The 19,942-nt window shown below is 52.4% G+C and overlaps 2 protein-coding genes across 2 annotated transcripts; both read right to left on the bottom strand.

Moving 5' to 3' along the window:
- Positions 1–1,208: 1,208 nt before the first annotated feature.
- Positions 1,209–10,009, bottom strand: LOC122544033 (potassium channel subfamily K member 1-like). Its single transcript, XM_043683045.1, has 3 exons — positions 9,661–10,009; positions 7,084–7,479; positions 1,209–1,702 (listed from the first exon to the last, which is right to left on the bottom strand). Exons 1-3 carry the CDS (start codon positions 9,989–9,991, stop codon positions 1,452–1,454), a joined length of 978 nt encoding a protein of 325 aa, XP_043538980.1. The 5' UTR covers positions 9,992–10,009; the 3' UTR covers positions 1,209–1,451.
- Positions 10,010–15,271: 5,262 nt separating this feature from the next.
- LOC122544032 (vegetative cell wall protein gp1-like) lies at positions 15,272–18,235 on the bottom strand. Its single transcript, XM_043683044.1, has 2 exons — positions 17,540–18,235; positions 15,272–16,963 (listed from the first exon to the last, which is right to left on the bottom strand). The coding sequence occupies exons 1-2, from the start codon at positions 18,084–18,086 to the stop codon at positions 16,386–16,388; spliced, it is 1,125 nt and encodes a 374-aa protein (XP_043538979.1). The 5' UTR covers positions 18,087–18,235; the 3' UTR covers positions 15,272–16,385.
- Between the last annotated feature and the right edge of the window lie 1,707 nt (positions 18,236–19,942).

Below are 19,942 nucleotides of genomic sequence, written 5' to 3'. Positions count from 1 at the left end.
CCAAAGCAGCTCTGATTCAGTTATCAGTGAGCTTAGCTGGTTTTGTAGCAATCACTTCCAGGTCTAGGGTCTGTGTCTGTAATCATCCAGGGGGCTTTGTATGAGCTGCACCCCAATGGGGGACAGACTGAGGTTCCAGTAACTGGGGCGTAACTTCAGGCATGGGAAGGTACAGTTACCTGATAGGTCAGCAGGGAGCTGATGGTAGGTTTGGGCTAACTGTCGGGCAGTAATCCCACTGTCAGACGGATAGGTATTGTAGATATACTATCAAAAACCTGTCTTATTCTTGTTAAAAATCACACAACACCAGACAACCACCTGATGAAGGAGCGTCGCTCCGAAAGCTAGTGTGCTTCCAATTAAACCTGTTGGACTATAACCTGGTGTTGTGTGATTTTTAACTTTGTCCACCCCAGTCCAACACCGTTCTCTCCAAATCCTGTCTTATTCTTGTCATGGGAGTGTTTGATGATGATAGTGTCAGGTAAGGTTTACTCTGTAACTAGCCCCATGCTTTCCCTGTCCTCAAGGATTTAATGGAAATAGTGCAGAGGAAGTTTGACTTTGTATCTAAATTGTGCTGCCCCTATCTGAGGTTGAAACTGGTGGATGAGAGGTTTTACTAAGTGACAGTGTGAGGGAGCTGGATTAACATCAGCAGAGATACAGTCAGTAATATAGGGTGCTGGGGAGGGAGGGGTTATTGAGTGACAGTGTGAGGGAGCTGGATTAACATCAGCAGAGATACAGTCAGTAATATAGGGTGCTGGGGAGGGAGGGGTTACTGAGTAACAGGGTGAGGGAGCTGGATTAACATCAGCAGAGTTACAGTCAGTAATACAGGGCTCTGGGAGTAGAGGGGTTACTGAGTGACAGGGTGAGGGAGCTGGATTAACATTAGTAGAATTACAGTCAGTAATACAGGACTCTGAGAGTAGAGGGGTTACTGAGTGAGAGTGTAGAGGGAGCTGGATTAACATTAGTAGAGTTACAGTCAGTAATACAGGGCTCTGAGATTAGAGGGGTTACTGAGTGAAAGTGTAGAGGGAGCTGGATTAACATTAGTAGAATTACAGTCAGTAATACAGGGCTGGATCCAAAAGGCAGTGTCCCATCCGTGTCAGTCAAGAGCAGGAAGCAGCATCCAAGCAACTCATGGTAATCTTTATTATTTATATATTTATAGTTTCATACAATGTTGAATTTTAAATAAGAACGAGACTAGCATTGTGTTTGCAAAATGGGGCATTCACACTTGCCAGACGAGGTGCCCACACAGAAGTGGGAGGGGACTCTAGGGGGTTGAACAGATGCTCTCTGTCCTGGTGGAGCACCATGGGGAAGGCCTGGATCCATCCTCTCAGGCAGCCCTTGTTGACGTCACTATGCCTGTGAGGGAGATGATGTCCAGCCAATTGAATGGTGTGCAGTGCTCTGGGTCGGTGGGCTCATTGCTCCGGGGAGGGTTCAGACGCCATCTTGGTGCTCCTGTCCACTTTGCCATCCTCGTTGGCGTTTTCCTCACAGCCCGTGGTGTCTAGGTTTGAGCTGGTGATGGCTACCTCACGCTCGGTGATGCGCAGTTGTCCCTCCTTGTCCGGGTGACCCATGATGATTTTGATAAAACGCTGCAGTTCCTGGAGTTCGTAGAAGCTCTCGAGAACCACCAGCAGAGCGACCAGTCCGATCACCAGGTAGCCTGCACGTGGGCAAAGGGAGGCAAGGTCACTCTGGTTAACCCTGCCCACTACCGTCTAAACAGGACAAGGCCAGCACGGGGTTAGATACAGAGGAAAGCTCTCTCTACACTGTCCCCCCATCAAACACTCTCCAGGACAGGGACAGCACAGGGTTAGATACAGAGGAAAGCTCCCTCTATACTGTCCCCCCATCAAACACTCCCCAGGACAGGGACTGCACAGGGTTAGAGACAGAGGAAAACTCCCTCTACACTGTCCCCCCATCAAACACTCCCCAGGACAGGGACAGCACAGGGTTAGATACAGAGTAAAGCTCCCTCTACACTGTCCCCCATCAAACACTCCCAGGACAGGGACAGCACGGGGTTAGATACGGAGTAAAAGTCTGTTGGAATTAAAATCGGGCGTTCTTCCAAGGCCTGAGACAAAAATCCTCCCTCATTCAATGCCAAGGGAATGTGCGTCCTGGCATCTTGCTGTGCCCTGATAAAGTTGCTGCATCCACCTCAAGACAGAAACACACCCTGCCCCGAAACGGATCTCCCTTCACTTCACATCATTCCTTGCTCTTTCCCTTTGGATTGAACTCCCTGGCCTACGAACACTCCAACCCAACCCCCCCACCCAACCCCTCACCCAAGGGGAAAGAAGATCTCATTTTAAGCTCCTTCCGACTAATCCTGTTTGGAGGATGTTAATAAGCTTCCCTGTGAAAAGATTCAAAAACAAAAGGACTTCTGTCTGAGGGCGAGCCTTCAATTTGTAAAAAATGTAAAACTAAACCGAGACGTCATTTAGTGCAAACGGCCAGCAATTTATCAACTGGTTTCTGTAAATAATTGGTCACTCAAACCCACTGCGCTCTTGGCCTGGGTAGCAGTGAAGACATTTTCACGTGCCATTGTCCCCTTTGGGGCTGTGGACAGAGGAGTGAAATCCCTGAGGAATATCCCAGAGGGTCGGAAAATAATAAACGTAACACCTTTATTTGAGTGAGGTGGGAGAGACTAAGCAGGAATCTTGCAGGGAAGTTTGTTATGAAGGAGGTTATAGCAGGAGCATTAGACGCAGGGTTAAAGTACATAGTGGAGTCAGTGGTCAGCACTGCTGCCTCACGGCACCAGGGGACCTGGATTTGATTCCAGCCTCGGGCGACTGTCTGTGTGGAGTTTGCACAGTATCCCCGTGTCTGCGTGGGTTTCCTCCGTGTGCCCCGGCTTCCTCCCACAGTCCAAGATGTACAGGTTAGGGTGGATTGGCCGTGCTAAATTGTCCCATAGTGCCCAGGGATGTGCAGGTTAGGGTGGGTTAGTCATGGTATATGTGGTGTTATGGAGTTAGGGTAGGATGCTCTTCGGAGGGTTGGTGCAGACTCGATGGGCCAAACAGCCTGTGTCCACACTGCAGGGATTTTATGATTCTAAGTAACATTCACAGTCAATAGAGTGGAACAGGTAGATGTGGTGTACTTAGATTTCTATAAAAAACATTTGGGTAAAAACAATGACTGCAGATGCTGGAAACCAGAATCTAGATTAGAGTGGTGCTGGAAAAGCACAGCAGGTCAGGCAGCATCTGAGGTGCAGGAAAATCGACGTTTCGGGCAAAAGCCCTTCATCAGGAATAGAGGTATTCCCGATGAAGGGCTTTTGCCCGAAAGGTCGATTTTCCTGCTCCTCAGATGCTGCCTGAACTGCTGTGCTTTTCCAGCACCACTCTAATCCATAAAAACATTTGTCCAAGCTGCCAAAAACCATAGTTGGTACACAACTTTGAAGCACATTGAGTTGTGGGGTAACTTGTTAGCATAGGAAAAGAACTGGCTACTGAACAGGGAGCAGACAATGAGATTTTTGGAGTGGATAATCTGTGGTGATCAATGTTTAGCTCCTCAACTACTTGCAATCTCTATCAATGACTCAGGTGCAATGGCTGAACATATGGCAGTTAAATTTACTAACACCTTCAAGTTAGGTAGGAGAGGAAGTTATCGAGGTGAGGTAGATGGTCTGTAAGGGGACAGGTTGAGTGAGTAGGCACATTCTGCCAGATTGTGTGAATTCATCCACTTTGACAGCAAGTCTGTTTTATAAACAGAAATCTTCCAGCATCAGAAGTTTAGCCTCTCAAGATTACCTTCAATCACACCGGACTCAAAACATTAACTATTTCCCGCTCTCTACTGATGCTGCCAGACCTGCTGAGTTCCTCTGGTATTTTCTGGGTTTATTTCAGAGATTTAGCGCGTGGGTGAGCTTCGCAGTGGGGATTTTGTCAATCGCGTAAGCTGAGAAAGGGAGGAGTAAAGTGTGGATTATGTTAGGTCAAGTCACCATAGTCCCACTCTCTCATTAGAGAGAGAGAGACAGAGACAAAGCTGGAGGTGAGGTTAATCTGAGGGTCACCTCTTAAGGTGAAAGGGGAAAGATTCCAAAGGGAACTAAGGGGCAACTTTTTCACCCAGAGGGTGGTGCGTGTATGGATTGAGCTGCCAGAGGAAGTGGTGGAGGCTGGTACAATGACAACATTTAAAAGGGTATATGAATAGGAAGAATTTAGAGGAATATGAGCCAAATCAGACTAGATTCGGTTAGGATATCTGGTCGGCATGGACGAGTTGGATTGAAGGGTCTGTTTCTGTGCTGTCCATCTCTGTGACTCCGGTGAGGGGTAAGGTACCTTTGGTCAGTACAGGAACTGAACCCGCGTTGTTGTTGTCATTGTGCATTGCAGGCTGACCATCCAGCCAACTGAGCTAACTGACCCTGAGCTGTACTACTGACTGAGGAGCCCAGTTATCTGCCTTGTCTGTTCACTCTCTCTTAAGTTAATGATTTCAACTGGTCCCCATCTCACCAAGTGTCATCACAGGCCACCTTCAGAACATTTGGAGGTGGCACCCATACCCAGGTCACATCACAACGGGACACTGTCAGCGAGACCTTCAGTGGAGTTAAACTTTGGGTCACTCCTGAACACAAGATGATAAGACCGCTTACAGGAGAGGGTAGTGACAAAGCCACAAGGTTGAAAGAGAAAGGCACGCATTGATGTAGCACCTTTCGCAAAGCCAGGACACCTCAAAATGCTTTAAAGCCAATCTGAGAAACGTAGTCCTGACGAGAAATGACCATTCAGCCCGTCAAGCCCGCTTCCTCATGCAACGTAATCATGGCTGATCCTCCAGCAGAACACCAAACCTCTGCCCTCTCCCTAAATCCCATGACCCCCTTACCTTCTGGGAACCAATCTAATTCTTCCCGAAAATATATTCAGCGACTTGGCCTCCACAGTCTTCTGTGGTAGAGAGTTCCACACGGGTGGCCACCCTGAGGGAAGGAATTTTCCTTCATCTCAGTCCCAAACTGAGTTTGTCACCGCTTGTTCGAGAATTCCCCACGGAGGACGTGCAATCCTTGCATTCCGTCTGTCCAGCACTGGTGGAACTTTAAACGTTTCTCGTCCTTCTTCAGCCTCAGTGAGTCCGGGCCCGGTTGAACCGATTGACCCTCGTGAGACAAACCAGTCTGCTTCTCTCTCCATGGCAAGTAACGACTTCCTGAGGTAAGGCAGTCAAAGCTATGCACAATACTCCAGAGGTGTGATACAGCCACAGAAATACTTCCTTGCTCCTCTACTCAAATTTTCCAGCAAGGAAGACCGACGTACTTTTTTAAAAAATTCATGCGGGATGAGGGCATCACTGGCCAGGCCCAGCATTTATTGCCCGTTCCTAATCGCCCAGGAGGTAGTTAAGAGTCAACCATGTTGCTGTGGGTCTGGACTCACACTGGCGTCAGACCAGCTAAGGATGGTAGTTTCCTTCCCTGAAGGACATTAGTGAAGCAGATGGGTTTTCCCAACAGTGAATTCCTGACTCCAGATTCTTGTTGAATTCACATTTCCAGCACAGTTGGGATTCAAACCCGGAAACATCACCTGGGTCAACAGTCCAGTGATAATACCACGAGGCCATTCCCCCCCTCTTGGCCTTCCTCGCTGCTTGTTTTCACAGACTGCTTGGGGACCCTTTGCACATCCACTTTGCCAATCTATCACCGACTAAAACGACGCTCAGCCAACCGGTTTTACCTACTGACTTTCCCATTTATCCACAATCTGCCACTCACCTCGTGTCAATTCCACCTAAGCTGAGCCCCTCGACATTAAACTCCCACACCCCCCGTTCTAGCGAGCTCACAGCCTCCCCCTTCAGGATTCGAACCTGCGTCCTCAGCACCTCATTGTCGGCCAGTTGGAGATGTTCCCCGGCCTGCTGAGGAGTCCGCTTGGGCGTGCTGGTGGGTGTGCGGGAAGCCAGCTTACACACAAGAGGATTCCCACAACAAATTTGTTCTGTAGTTAGTGAGGTTAGTGGAGGGACCATCAGTGACACCGGGGTGAGTGCTTATGGCAAAGAGCCGCCCACAGGATCCTTCCATGCACACCCACCCCACGGCAGGAAGACGGGACCCTCAGTTTGACGTCTCACCTGAAAGGGGAGACATCGGACAGGCTTGGACCCCCCCCCCCCCACCTCCCCCACCTTTCCAAAGGTGAGGTGTGAAGCTCTGAGGACTGAGCCACAGTGAATCTTCTGACAGGGAGCACCCACCACCCCCTCCGAGAGCCCCCTACCCAAGCCAAGCAACTACACTGAGGGCAGGAGTTGGGAGGTTAAAACAAGGACTGCGGGTGCTGGAAACCTGAGTCTAGATCAAAGTGGTGCTGGAAAAGCACAGCAGGTCAGGCAGCATCCGAGGAGCAGGAGAATTGACGTTTCGGGCAAAAGCCCTTCATCAGGAATTGGGAGGCCATGTTGCCACTATACAGGACATTGGTTGGACCATTATTGGAACATTGCGTGCAATTCTGGTCTCCTTCCTAACGGAAGGACATTGTGACACTTGAAAGGATTTACAAGGATGTTGCCAGGGTTGGAGGGTCTGAGCGACAGGGAGAGGCTGAACAGGCTGGGGCTGTTTTCCCTGGAGCGTCGGAGGCTGAGGGGTGACATTACAGAGGTTTACAAAGTAATGAGGGGGCATGGATAGGATAAATAGACAAGGTCTTTTCCCTGGGTCGGGGAGTCCAGAACTAGAGGGGCATAGGTTTAGGGTGAGAGGGGAAAGGTGTAAAAGAGACCTAAGGGGCAACTTTTTCACGCAGAGGGTGGTACGTGTATGGAATGAGCTGCCAGAGGAGGCTGGTACAATGACAACATTAAAAAGGCATCTGGATGGGTATATGAATAGGAAGGGTTTGGAGGGATATGGACCAAAGGCTGGCAAATGGGACTAGATTAGGTTAGGATTTTGGGTTGGCATGGACGGGATGGACCGAAGGGGCTGTCTCTGTGCTGTACGTCTCCATGACTCACATGCGATGCCGACCTTGTAGAGGTTCCGAAGGCTGGGGTAACGGGAATTGCCAGGAACATAATCCCCCAGGCCGATGGTGCTGAGGGAGATGAAGCAGAAGTAGAGAGACGAGACGTAATCCCAGTCCTCCTCCAAAGCCGTGAACGCTGCCGCCGGGATCAGGAAGAAGCAACCAGCCACCACGCTGCCAATTACCAGGGCATGGATCCGGGCCACCACTGGCATGGCCAGGCGCCAGTGGGTGTGGATGTACGTGATGGGCACCCAGTGCACGTAGAACATGAGGTGCTGCACCACGCTGGTGAGCAGGAGAAGGGTGATGGGAATCCCCAACACTGAGTACAGTATACAGAAGGCTTTGCCTCCACTGGTGAAGGGAACACTGTGCCCGTAACCTGGAGACAAGTGAGAGAAATAATAGGTTAGGAAGGATTTGCCAACGCCACCCCTTTCACAGAGACCCCGACAAGAGACACGCTGGGCCATGAACCCCACTCTGCAGTTCTATCTCCATCACTCTGAACATATTCCCAATTCGTCTAACGCTGCAAATCTGCCCCTGAATCAGCCCTCAGCAGAACCCCAGAGCAGAAATGATGTACAGCACAGAAACAGTCATGAGCTGAAAATGTGTTGCTGGAAAAGCGCAGCAGGTCAGGCAGCATCCAAGGAGCAGGAGAATCCTGAAGAAGGGCTCATGCCCGAAACGTCGATCCCTCCTGCTCCTTGGATGCTGCCTGACCTGCTGCGCTTTTCCAGCAACACATTTTTCAGCTCTGATCTCCAGCACCTGCAGTCCTCACTTTCTCACAGAAACAGTCATGCCAGCCTCTGCCCATCTCCAATAAGAGACCAATTTGCCACCGGCCCCTAACATTCAATGGCGTTACCCATTACTGAATCCCCCCCCTCTCCACTCTTCGGGATCATCAGAAACTCAACATTGACCAGATACTGGCTACAAGAGCGACTCAGAAGCTAGGAATCCTGCAGTGAATGACTCACCCCCTGACTCCCCGAAGCCTGTCCCTCCCATCAACAAGGTAGGAGTCAAGAGTGTGATGGAATCTTCTGCACTTGCCGCTGGATGGGGGGGTGGGGCATCTCCATCAACACTCGAGAAGCTCAACACCACCCAGGCGCAAAGCAACCCTCGCATCCACAAGTCTCCATTCCCCCTGCCACTGACGCTCAGTAGCAGCAGTGTGTGCCATCCACAAGATGGACTGCAGAAATTTGCCATATGTCTTGAGATGTTTCAAATCCACGACCACTTCCATCTGGAAGGACAAGGGCAGCAGATACTTAGGAACGCCACCCCCCCCCATCAATCCCCCCTCTGAGCCACTCATCATACAGATTTGGAAATATATCGGTTGTTCCTTCACTGGGTCAAAATGCTGGAGTTCCCTCCTTAATGGTATTGTGGGTGTCCCTACAGTACATGGACTGCAGTTGTTCAAGAAAGCAGCTCAATATCACCTTCTCTAGGCAACATGGGATTGGTAATAAATGCTGGTGCAGTCAGCCAAATCCCTCAAGAGAATTTCAAAAAGAATAGTCAATTCAGCCCTGCCCCTCGTGATTTTATAAACCTCTGTAAGGTCACCCCTCAGCCTCCGACGCTCCAGGGAAAACAGCCCCAGCCTGTTCAGCCTCTCCCTGTAGCTCATTCCCTCCAACCCTGGCTACATCCTTGCAAATCTTTTCTGCACCCTTTCGAGTTTCAATCTTTCCTATAGCAGAGAGATCAGAATTGAATGCAGTATTCCAAAAGTGACCGAGCCAATGTCCTGTACAGCCGCAACATGACTTCCCAACTCCCTGCACTCAATGCAATGAATAATAACAGCAAACATACCAGGAGTGAGGGACAGTCGGGAGAGAGGAGGGGAGGGAGACAGAGGACAGAGAGTAGTGAGAGAGGGGTGAGAGAGAATAGGGTGGGCGGAGAGATAGTGGTGTGGGAGAGAGGGAAAGATGGATGAGAGAGAGGAGAGATAGTGTGGTGGAGAGAGAGGGAAAGATGGATGAGAGAGAGGAGAGATAGTGTGGTGGAGAGAGAGGGAAAGATGGATGAGAGAGAGGAGAGATAGTGTGGTGGAGAGAGAGGGAAAGATGGATGAGAGAGAGGAGAGATAGTGTGGTGGAGAGAGAGGGAAAGATGGATGAGAGAGAGGAGAGATAGTGTGGTGGAGAGAGAGGGAAAGATGGATGAGAGAGAGGAGAGATAGTGTGGTGGAGAGAGAGGGAAAGATGGATGAGAGAGAGGAGAGATAGTGTGGTGGAGAGAGAGGGAAAGATGGATGAGAGAGAGGAGAGATAGTGTGGTGGAGAGAGAGGGAAAGATGGATGAGAGAGAGGAGAGATAGTGTGGTGGAGAGAGAGGGAAAGATGGATGAGAGAGAGGAGAGATAGTGTGGTGGAGAGAGAGGGAGAAAGAGGGGTGAGGGAAGAGATGAGAGGTACAGCAGGCCAGGATAGAGGGTGTGAAGGTGAGGGATGGGAGAGGAGGAGGAGATGAACAGTGAGAGGACTGAGAGAGAGAGAGAGAGAGAGAGAGGGTTATTCTTTACCAATGGTGGTGAGCACAGTACTGACGAAGAAGAGTGATGAGGCCAAGTCCCAGTTGTGGTCATCCGAAGCATTTCTCAAGGCCGAGACACCATAGTTGCTGGCGGTGATCACCCTGTGCAGAAGAGCGTCCAACTCTGGCTCTGGGATGCAGCCATGCTGCTGTAAGAACGTGGACTTCATCTCGACCAACTCCTTCCTCATCTGCACCTCCCAAGGCTGCTCAACAGCAGAGAAGACCACCGTGCCGAAGAGCACGTAGACCAGGAAGCAGAGAGTTAGCTTCAGGAAATAGCAGGCCTTGAGGTCACAGTGTGGACGGTGCTCTGCCATGGCTCAGTGGGCACACCAGCTCCCAGTGGGCCACCAGCTTTTCACCTGGGTCTTCAGGACATTGGAGCGAGCTGGGCACAAGGAGCTGGGTTGCAGAATGAGCTCCATCTCCCCTTGGGAGAGGTTAATAACAAACAAAACAAAAACTTCTGTCACAACTTTGGGGAAGGAAATTTCTTGCTGTTTCCAAAATACGTTTGGTTCTCTCCCTCTGTCTCAATCTAACTCTTAGTGTCCCTCAGGGATGTCACAAAGGGATGAGGTCAAAAACATCCATTGTCCCCTGCCCTGGGGTCTCTCTCTCTACCCCCAACTCTGAGGTCTCTCTCTGTCTAGCCCTAGGCTCTCTCTCTCTATCTCTCTCTCTCTCTCTCTATCCCCAGGCCTTGGGTCTCTCTCCCCCTAGCCCTGGGGCCTTGCTCTCTCCCTCTCTCTCTCTCTACCCCCAGCCCTGGGATCTCTCTCTTTCTCTTTCCCCAGCCCTGGACACCCCTCCTGAACCCAACCCTGGCCTAGATGTCTCTATCTCTTTCTCTCTCTCTCTCTCTCTCTCTCCACCGGGTCTCTCACTCTCTCTTCCCCCAGCCCCCTGGGGTCTCTCTCTCTCTCTCTCTCCCCAACTCCAGCCCCAGGCTTCAGTTCTCCGGCTCTGGAAGCAACATCTAAAAGTTGCTAATTTTCCCAGAGTCAGTGAAATCATGCATCCGACAAGCACCCAGAGAGATTAAAATACAAAATCAATTAATAGAGTTTCTCGGTTCCTCCCTTGCTCCTAATCTTAATTCTGGATTCGGAGGGGACCATTCAGCCTGTTAGTCCTGTTATCTTTTTCTTCTGGTTTACTTTATGTCTGTACCACATCATACCTGTGCAGGAAAGAGAAGGCCATTCAGCACCCCCACCCCAAATTACCCCCATTCAATGAGTTAGAGGCCAATCTGTGAGCTCAACACCATGTGAATCGACTGATCTGAGCCCCGGACATACCCAATGGCTGAGTTATCACAGACCTTTTCCCCACCTCATTGTTGGAAATAACTATCTGGTCCATCTAGACAGGGAAACTGCCTGATGCGACTTTTGACCCACATCAATCTGATCTTCTGGGCAATTAGGGCATTTAAAAGGGTGGCACGGTGGCTCAGTGGTTAGCACTGCTGCCTCACAGCGCCAGGGACCCGGGTTCGAGCCCAGCCTCGAGCGACTGTCTGGGTGGGGTTTGCACATTCTCCCCCACATGTCTGCGTGGGGTTTCCTCCGGGTGCTCCGGTTTCCTCCCACAGTCCAAAGGTGTGCAGGTTAGGGTGGATTGGCCGTGCTAAATTGTCCCATAGTGCCCAGGGATGTGCAGGTTAGGGTGGATTGGCCGTGCTAAATTGCCCCATAGAGCCCTGGGATGTGAAGGTTAGGGTGGATTGGCCGTGCTATATTTACCCATAGAGCCCAGGGATGTGAAGGTTAGGATGGATTGGCAATGGGAAATTATCCCATAGTGTTCGGTGCATGAGTGGGGGGATGGGGCTGGGTGGGTTGCTCTTCGAAGGGTCGGTGTGGACTTGTTGGGCCGAAGGGCCTGTTTCCGCACTGTAGGGAATCTAATCTAATCTAAATCTCGCCCAGCCAGTCCTGTGAATGAGTCTGAAAAAAAAAACCTACCCCTCTTTTTGAACTGTTCAAAGCACTCATTGGGCCATAGTTGGAATAGCATGACCCCTTATCAAAGCATAGGATGTGGGGATGCCAGAGCTGGACAAGGTCAAAAATGAAACAACCCCCAAGGTTATACCCTAAAACCTGGTGTCATTTGGATTTTGACCTCGTCAAAGAATTGTAGCAGTCCAGGGAATGCTCACTGGGGAGTCCATCGAAGTGACAAATGAGGATTGGGTGAATATGTTGGTTCATACTCACTGGAGTCAGAGAGACGTACACCACAGAGACAGATCCTTTGGTCCAACTCGTCCATGCTGACCAGATATCCGAAATTAATCCAGTCCCATTTGGCCCACATCCCTCCAAACCCTTCCTATTTGAGTACCCTTTTAAATGCCTTTTAAATGTTGCCAATGTACCAGCCTCCACCACTTCCTCTGGCAGCTCGTTCCACACACACACCACCCTCTGTTTGAAAATGTTGCCCGTTAGGTGCCTTTAAATTTGTTCCCTCTCACCTTAAACCCGTGCCCCCTAGCCTGGAGAAAAGACCTTGTCTATTTACCCTATCTATGCCCCTCATGATTTTATAAACCTTTATGAGGTCACCCCTCAGCCTCTGACGCTCCAGGGAAAACAGCCCCAGCCTGTTCAGCCTCTCCCTATAGCTCAAACCCTCTAACCCTGGCAACCTAAATCTTTTCTGAACCCTTTAGAGTTTCACAACATCCTTCCTATAGCTGGGAGACCAGAGTTGAATGCAGTATTCCATGAAGTATATATACTGTTAAATGCCTTAATTTGTCTTTCCAAACTGCAGCGCCTCACATTTATCTAAATTAAACTCCATCTGCCACAGTTCAGAAGAATGACCTTATTGAAATGGAGAAGATTTTTTTGCGGGACTTTGACAGGGTAGGTGTGGAGAGGGGCTGTTTCCTGTTGTGGGACATGTGCAGGAGCAGAGGGCCTCACATGGTTAGGGCAGAGATGAGGGGCTTTTTTTTCTCTCAGAAGGGGTGTGAATCTGTGGAATTCTTTACCGTAGAGGTTTGTAGTGGTTGGGTCATTAAATAGATCTTAGGCTGAGGTATAGAATTTTTTTTATTCCGGAAGGGAGTCAAGGGAAAAGACAGGAGAGTGGAGTTGAAGATTCGCAGGTTAGCCGGGATGGTGGAGAACAGGCCTGAAGGCCTAATTCTGCACCCACATAATACAATTGAGCATTTGCACTCCTAATGACTTGCCATGTCCGACTCCCGCCCAGCATATCGGAGATGTTAAGGGGTGGGTTCGTGCACTGGAATGCACTTGACCAGGGCAGGACAAACAACCAAGCCGGAGGTCTCCCTCTTGGTCAGACAGACCCCATCTCCCTGGACGGTGTGGGATGGGGCAGTCCAAACACCAATGGCTCCTGGGGAGCAGGAGATGCAGGCTGTCACCTCTTGAACAGGCCCAGCATTCCACCGGGTCCATGTTGTCGTCAGGGCCTCCAGGGTGGGGTCGGTAACCCAGACCAGAGCGTGTGCCTCCCAAAGCAATCCGCGAGATACTGGCAGCTGCTTACCTCCAGTTCCCCCTTTGACGATGGATTTCTTTTCTCCAGGCGACTCCACAGCTCTCATAAAACCCACACCAGGCCTAAGATGCGAGAAGCACAACCGAGAGGGAGTCCAATCAGGAATTTGAATTGGGAATGGTGAAGGAGCACCGTGCTGTCAGAGGATCAGCGCTGAGGGAGCGGGCACTGTCGGAGGGTCAGCGCTGAGAGAGTGCCGCACTGTCGGAGGGTCAGTGCTGAGGGAGGGGGCACTATTGGAGGGTCAGTGCTGAGGGAGTGCTGCACGGTCGGAGGGTCAATGCTGAGGGAGTGGGCACTATTGGAGGGTCAGAGCTGAGGGAGTGGGCACTATTGGAGGGTCAGTGCTGAGGGAGTGCTGCACAGTCGGAGGGTCAGTACTGGGGGAGCACCGAGTTGTTGGAAGATCAGTGCTTCAAGAGCACCAATCCTGAAAGAACACACTATTAGCTTTTAACTCATACAGTGATTAGCACTGCTGCCACACAGTGCCAGAGACCAGGGTTCGATTCCAGCCTCAGGCAACCTTGTGTGTGGAGTTTGCACATTCTCCCCATGTCTATGTGGATTTCCTCTGGGTGCTCCAGTTTCCTCCCGCAGTCTAAAGATGTGCAGGTTGGGATGGTTTAGCCGTGCTAAATTGTCCCATAGTGCCCAGGGATGTGCAGGTTAGGGTGGATTGGCCGTGCTAAATTGTCCCATAGTGCCCTGAGGGAGAGAGGGGACTGAGAGACACCAGTCAGTGTACAGATATCTCCCTGAGGGAGAGAGGAGACTGAGAGCCACCGGTCAGTGTACAGATATCTCCCTGAGGGAGAAAGGGGACTGAGAGACACCAGTCAGTGTACAGATATCTCCCTGAGGGAGAGAGGGGACTGAGAGACACCAGTCAGTGTACAGAAATCTCCCTGAGAGAGAGAGGGGACTGAGAGACACCAGGCAGTGTACAGATATCTCCCTGAAGGAGAGAGAGGACTGAGAGACACCAGTCAGTATACAGATATCACCCTGAGAGAGAGAGGGGACTGAGAGCCACCAGTCAGTGTACAGATATCTCCCTGAGGGAGAGAGGGGACTGAGAGACACCAGTCAGTGTACAGATATCTCCCTGAGGGAGAGAGGGGATTGAGAGCCACCAGTCAGTGTACAGATATCTCCCTGAGGGAGAGAGGGGACAGAGACACCAGTCAGTGTACAGATATCTCCCTGAGGGAGAGAGGGGACTGAGAGACACCAGTCAGTGGACAGATATCTCCCTGAGGGAGAGAGGGGACTGAGAGACACTAGTCAGTGTACAGATATCTCCCTGAGGGAGAGAGAGGACTGAGAGACACTAGTCAGTGTACAGATGTCTCCCTGAGAGAGAGAGGGGAGCCTGAGAGATCACAGTCAGTGTACAGATATCACCCTGAGAGAGAGAGGGGGTCTGCGAGACACCAGCCAGTGTACAGATATCTCCCTGAGAGAGAGAGGGGACTGAGAGACACCAGTCAGTGTACAGGTATCTCCCTGAGAGAGAGGGGACTGAGAGACACCAGGCAGTGTACAGATATCTCCCTGAGGGAGAGAGGGGACTGAGAGACACCAGGCAGTGTACAGATATCTCCCTGAGGGAGATAGGGGACTGAGAGACACCAGGCAGTGTACAGATATCTCCCTGAGGGAGAGAGGGGACTGAGAGACACCAGGCAGTGTACAGGTATCTCCCTGAGAGAGAGAGGGGGGACTGGGAGACACCAGGCAGTGTACAGATATCTCTCTGAGGGAGAGAGGAGACTGGGAGACACCAGGCAGTGTACAGATATCTCCCTGAGAGAGAGAGGAGACTGGGAGACACCAGGCAGTGTACAGATATCTCTCTGAGGGAGAGGGGAGACTGGGAGACACCAGTCAGTGTACAGATATCTCCCTGAGGGAGAGCGGGGACTGAGAGACACCAGTCAGTGTACAGAGAGAGAGTGGGGTCTAAGATGAGCTGTCAATACCTTACTCGTAACCCCTCCCCCAGTGAGACGAGCTTGCAATCCAAGATGACAGACATGTGATGAGATATTGAAAGATTTTATTTAATAATAAATTTTAAATCCTCTTTAATAAACTTACTTTTCTCTAAAAAAAATAATGAAAATGCTCAGGCAGGACCGGCTCCGAGAGCTCACATGCACCAATCGGGTTCAACCATGACCGTGTAGGTAACCGAGAGTGGCACTGAGACACGGTGGTTACCAAGTGTGGCACCACAGCCTGGTGGTTTACCGAGAGTGGCACCGGGGCCCAGCGGTGACCGAGAATGTCACCAGGGTACGATGGTTACCAAGTGTGACCACTGGGGCCCTGCGGTAACCGAGAGTGGGACCAGGGCCCGGTGGTTACCAAGAGTTGCACCGGGGCCTGGTGGTAACTGAGAGTGGCACCGGGGCCTGGTGGTTACCGAGTGGCACTGGGATGTGGTGGTAACTGAGAGTGGCACCGGGGCCTGGTGGTAACCGAGTGGCACTGGGACGTGGTGGTAACTGAGAGTGGCACTGGGGCCTGGTGGTTACCAAGTATGGCACTGGGGCCTGGTGGTTACCGAGAGTGGCACTGGGACCTGGCATTAACCGAAAGTGGCACTGGGGCCTGGCGGTAACCGAGGAGTCTGACCAACATGCCCGCCCAACAGTTATCACACTTCAGAAAACATCACGGAGACACCCTGAGGAAGGACCCCTCACCGAGCGGTATCTTCAGCAGGATCCCACCCTGTCCCGTCAGATCAACCCTCCACCGCTGTCACCCCTCCCCTCTCCCCCATCTCCAAAAGAAAACACAGAACCTCTGACCGGCCGATGAGAGAGGGATGGGCGGAGGTCGGCCCAGGATTCCGGGGGACAGAAACCCAATACTCCGGGACATTAAATGGTAGGTGTGGAGGGAGTGGGGCCTAGCACATGATTGTAAAGTAATCATGAGATTTATTTTGTTTTGTCTTGTTCCCTCACACAAAATGGCTGCTCGGCCCAGTGGAGGGAGGCAGAGGCTGTACTGGAAGACCCCCTGTGGGTCAGTCCTTCAAGAGAACAGATTCAGTAACCAAGTTACCCCACCACCAATCCCTCTCCACCCTGGTTCCTGCTTTGCCACCCCTCTCCCCCACCACACACACCCCCGTCGCCAGACCTAGCTCAGCGGGGTGGCCACTTTGCTCCATATCTCTGTGTCCAAGTCGATCAGGCTCTCGGCCTGGGCTGGAGCGGAGGCCTGGGGCCTGCCCGAGGAGGCCCAGGGGCTCAGTGCGGAGAGCGGGCAGCTCGAGAAACCAGCTCTCTCCGCTGCGGCGCTGAAGGGGTCAGAGGCAGGCGACGGGAACGGGCAGTGACTGGGGGTCGCCACAGCGACGGCGAAGGGGTTGTAAGGCCCCGGGGGGCAAAGCCGTGGAGACGGGGCCGGGGCCGGGTGGGCGAACGGGTTGGTCAGGCGGGGGGTTGCCAGGGGTGGCTGGAACGGGTCAGGGATTGCCGTCGTTGCCGCCGCCTCAGGCTCAGGAGGGAGGCCGCTCGCCGTCCGGTCTGGCTCGCATGAACCGGCCGACACAAAGCTCCAGGGGTCGATCCTGGCCCGGGCCCGGGATGGCCTCGGCCGGGGCAAGGCACTGGTCTTGGTGTGTTCGGCCCGCGGCCAAGGCTTCCGATGGGGATGATCTGAGGGAAAGCCGACACTTTCCTGGTTCACCACAGGGGCGCAGGTGAATGCATTTCCTGAAAAAGGAACCGAGAGAGAGAGCGAGAGATGTTAGGAATCAGGGAACCGGAGGCCTGTCCAGTACCTCTCCTCCCCGCCCCTGACACCGCGAGGCCTGCTCCTCGGCTTCAGCCTCCCAGCCTGACGCCCGACCCACTCAAGGCCCTCAGTTTTGAAGGCACTCAGCGACCCCGAGCCACCCACTCCTCTCTCTGGGACAGGGAATTCCAAACATTCCCAGGCCTCAATTCCTCCCCACCCCACTCCAAGGCCTCATTCCTCCTCATCCCACTCCCAGACTCCTCAGGTGAACCAATTCCTCCCAGGCCTCAACTTCCTCCTCAACCCACTCCCAACGTGGCTGACTCCTCATTCTGAGACTGTTTCCCACTCACTTCCCTCCCTCTCCAGCCCACACTGCTGGCTCCGGGAACTCCAGCCCAGGGTTTAGGGGGTGGCCTCGCAGTGTCCGCCCTCATAGGGCTTCGACCGGATTGGCTCTCCTTCCTGTAAACCCGCACCCTCATTAGGGAGCAGACCCTCCCATTGAAAAGCGTGGGTAATGGACTGGGTGCCTTTAGCTACTCCCTCACCTTTGGTCTTGGCGCAGCAGCCCTCGGTAGCCTGTCCCACGTCCCCGTGTTTCCTCTCTCGTCGGGGGGTGACAGGGGGTCCCGGCAGCAGCTCTCCAGCACCCCCTGGGGTGACACGGGGGAGTGTCTCAGCAGGGTTCCCGGTAGTGGGGGTCGGCAGGGGGACGGGGAAGCAGATGAGGTCCCCGGCCTGGTCTCCGCTGCGGTCGTCATCATTGTCCTTGCGCGCCTTCTTGCGGTGCGTGACCTGCGGCGAGCTCTGGGCGCTGCGGCCACCGGCCGGCCTCTCAGCTTCCGGCAGACGCAACCTCTCCAGGTCCCGGCCCAGTGCCACCGAGGCCAGCATGGCAGCGCTGCCCACCAGCGCCCGGCACGTGCTCTTCAGCCCCCGCCGCCATTGCCCGGGCTCCACCACATCGTCAGTACCGGCCTCCCTGCTCCCGTCGTCTCCAGCCTGAGGTAGGTTTTCGGCAGAGCTGGCGTCGGTGGCCAGCAGGTCCCCATTCCTGGCGTGGTCCCCTGCGGTTTTACCAAGGGGAGAGGACATCAATGCCAGCTTTACCAAAGAACGGAAGGGGATGGGCTCAAAGTAGGGGGTAGGTACTCCTGCCCTCACGTGAGAATCACCTGGAGGAGGGTTTCAAAGGCTGAGGCTCCCTGCAGTGCGGAAGCGGGCTATTCGGCCCATCAAGGCTACACCAATCCTCCAGAGAGCATCTCACCCAGACCCACCCCATCCCTGGGCCCCTGCCTTTCCCATGGTTAACCGCCTAAACCTGCACATCCCTGAACACAACAGGGCAATTTCCTATGGCCAACCCACCCTAACCTGCACATCCCTGGGCACTGTAGGGCAATTTCCTATGGCCAACCCACCCTAACCTGCACATCCCTGGGCACTATGGGACAATTTAGCACGGCCAATCCACCCTAACCTGCACATCCCTGGGCACTGTGGGACAATTTAGCACGGCCAATCCACCCTAACCTGCATATCCCTGGGCACTATGGGACAATTTAGCACGGCCAATCCACCCTAACCTGCACATCCCTGGGCACTATGGGGCAATTTACCATGGCCAATTCACCCTGACCTGCACACCTTTGGACTGTGAGAGGAAACCGGAGCACCTGGAGGAAACCCACGCAGACACGGGGAGAACGTGCAAACTCCACACAGACAGTCGCCCGAGGGTGGGATCGAACCCGGGTCCCTGACGCTGTTAGGCAGCAGTGCTAACCACTGAGCTACCTTATCTCCCCTCATTTAGGCCAAGTTCAGGGAAACCGCATTCGTGTCATTTGGTGTTTATTTATCAGCACAGACGTAGCAGGCCGCAGGGACTGTTTCTGCTTTTTCAAACTGAGAGTAAAACTCCATCAACATTATCTCCATCAAACACTCCGAGGACAGGGGCAGTGTAGGGTTAGATACAGAGTAAAGCTCCCTTGACACTGTCTGCATCAAACACAGTTCCAGGACAGGGACAGCACTGGGTTAGATACAGAGTAAAGCTCCCTCTACTCTTGTGAAGAGAAAGTTTAAAAAAAACGAAACAGTCCCTATTGGGACACTGTATGATATAACATAAATCAGCTGTCGAACAGAAACTTGTGCAAAGAAACGAAAACTTGCTAAATTAAAGCAGTATTGGCCATGCTGATGTTGGATACCAGCCCCCTGTGTTTCTAAAGGTTTGGACTGTTCCTGTGTGCACTGCACACTACCGAGTGCAGACCTAACCGTGTGAGAGAGAGAGAGAGAGAGAGAGAGACAGACAGACACTCAGGTACAATGACTCCATCTGGGACCCAATGCTGCAGCCTGTTTCTCTGCTGTCAGTCACTATGACTGAAGGTTGACCCAAACAACAAAACATTAACCCCTCTCACGTTTAATATCAACACACCACTGACTTCTCATAGTGTCATAGAGATGTATAGCACGGAAACAGACCCTTCGGTCCAACCCGCCCCTGCCGACCAGATATCCCAACTCAATCTAGTCCCACCTGCCAGCACTTGGCCCATATCTCTCTAAATCCTTCCTATTCATATACCCATCCAGATGCCTTTTAAATTTTACCAGCCTCCACCACTTCCTCTGGCAGCCCATTCCATACACACACCACCCTCTGCGTGAAACAATTGCCCCTTAGGTCTCTTTTATATCTTTCCCCTCTCACCCTAAACATATGCCCTCTGGTTCTGGACTCCCCGATCCTGGGGAAAAAAACCGTGTCTATTCACCCTATCCTTGCCCCTCATAATTTTATAAACTTCTATAAAGCCAGCCCTCAGTCTCCGACGCTCCAGGGAAAGCAGCCCCAGCCTGTTCAGCCTCTCCCTGTAGCTCAAACCCTCCAATCCCAGCAACATCCTTGCAAATCATTTCTGAACCCT

The sequence above is a fragment of the Chiloscyllium plagiosum genome, chromosome 45, assembly GCF_004010195.1.
Source record: "Chiloscyllium plagiosum isolate BGI_BamShark_2017 chromosome 45, ASM401019v2, whole genome shotgun sequence".
In the NCBI taxonomy this organism is placed as follows: domain Eukaryota; kingdom Metazoa; phylum Chordata; class Chondrichthyes; order Orectolobiformes; family Hemiscylliidae; genus Chiloscyllium; species Chiloscyllium plagiosum.
Note: the sequence above shows the minus strand (reverse complement) of the source record. Positions and strands in the feature narration are given on the sequence as shown.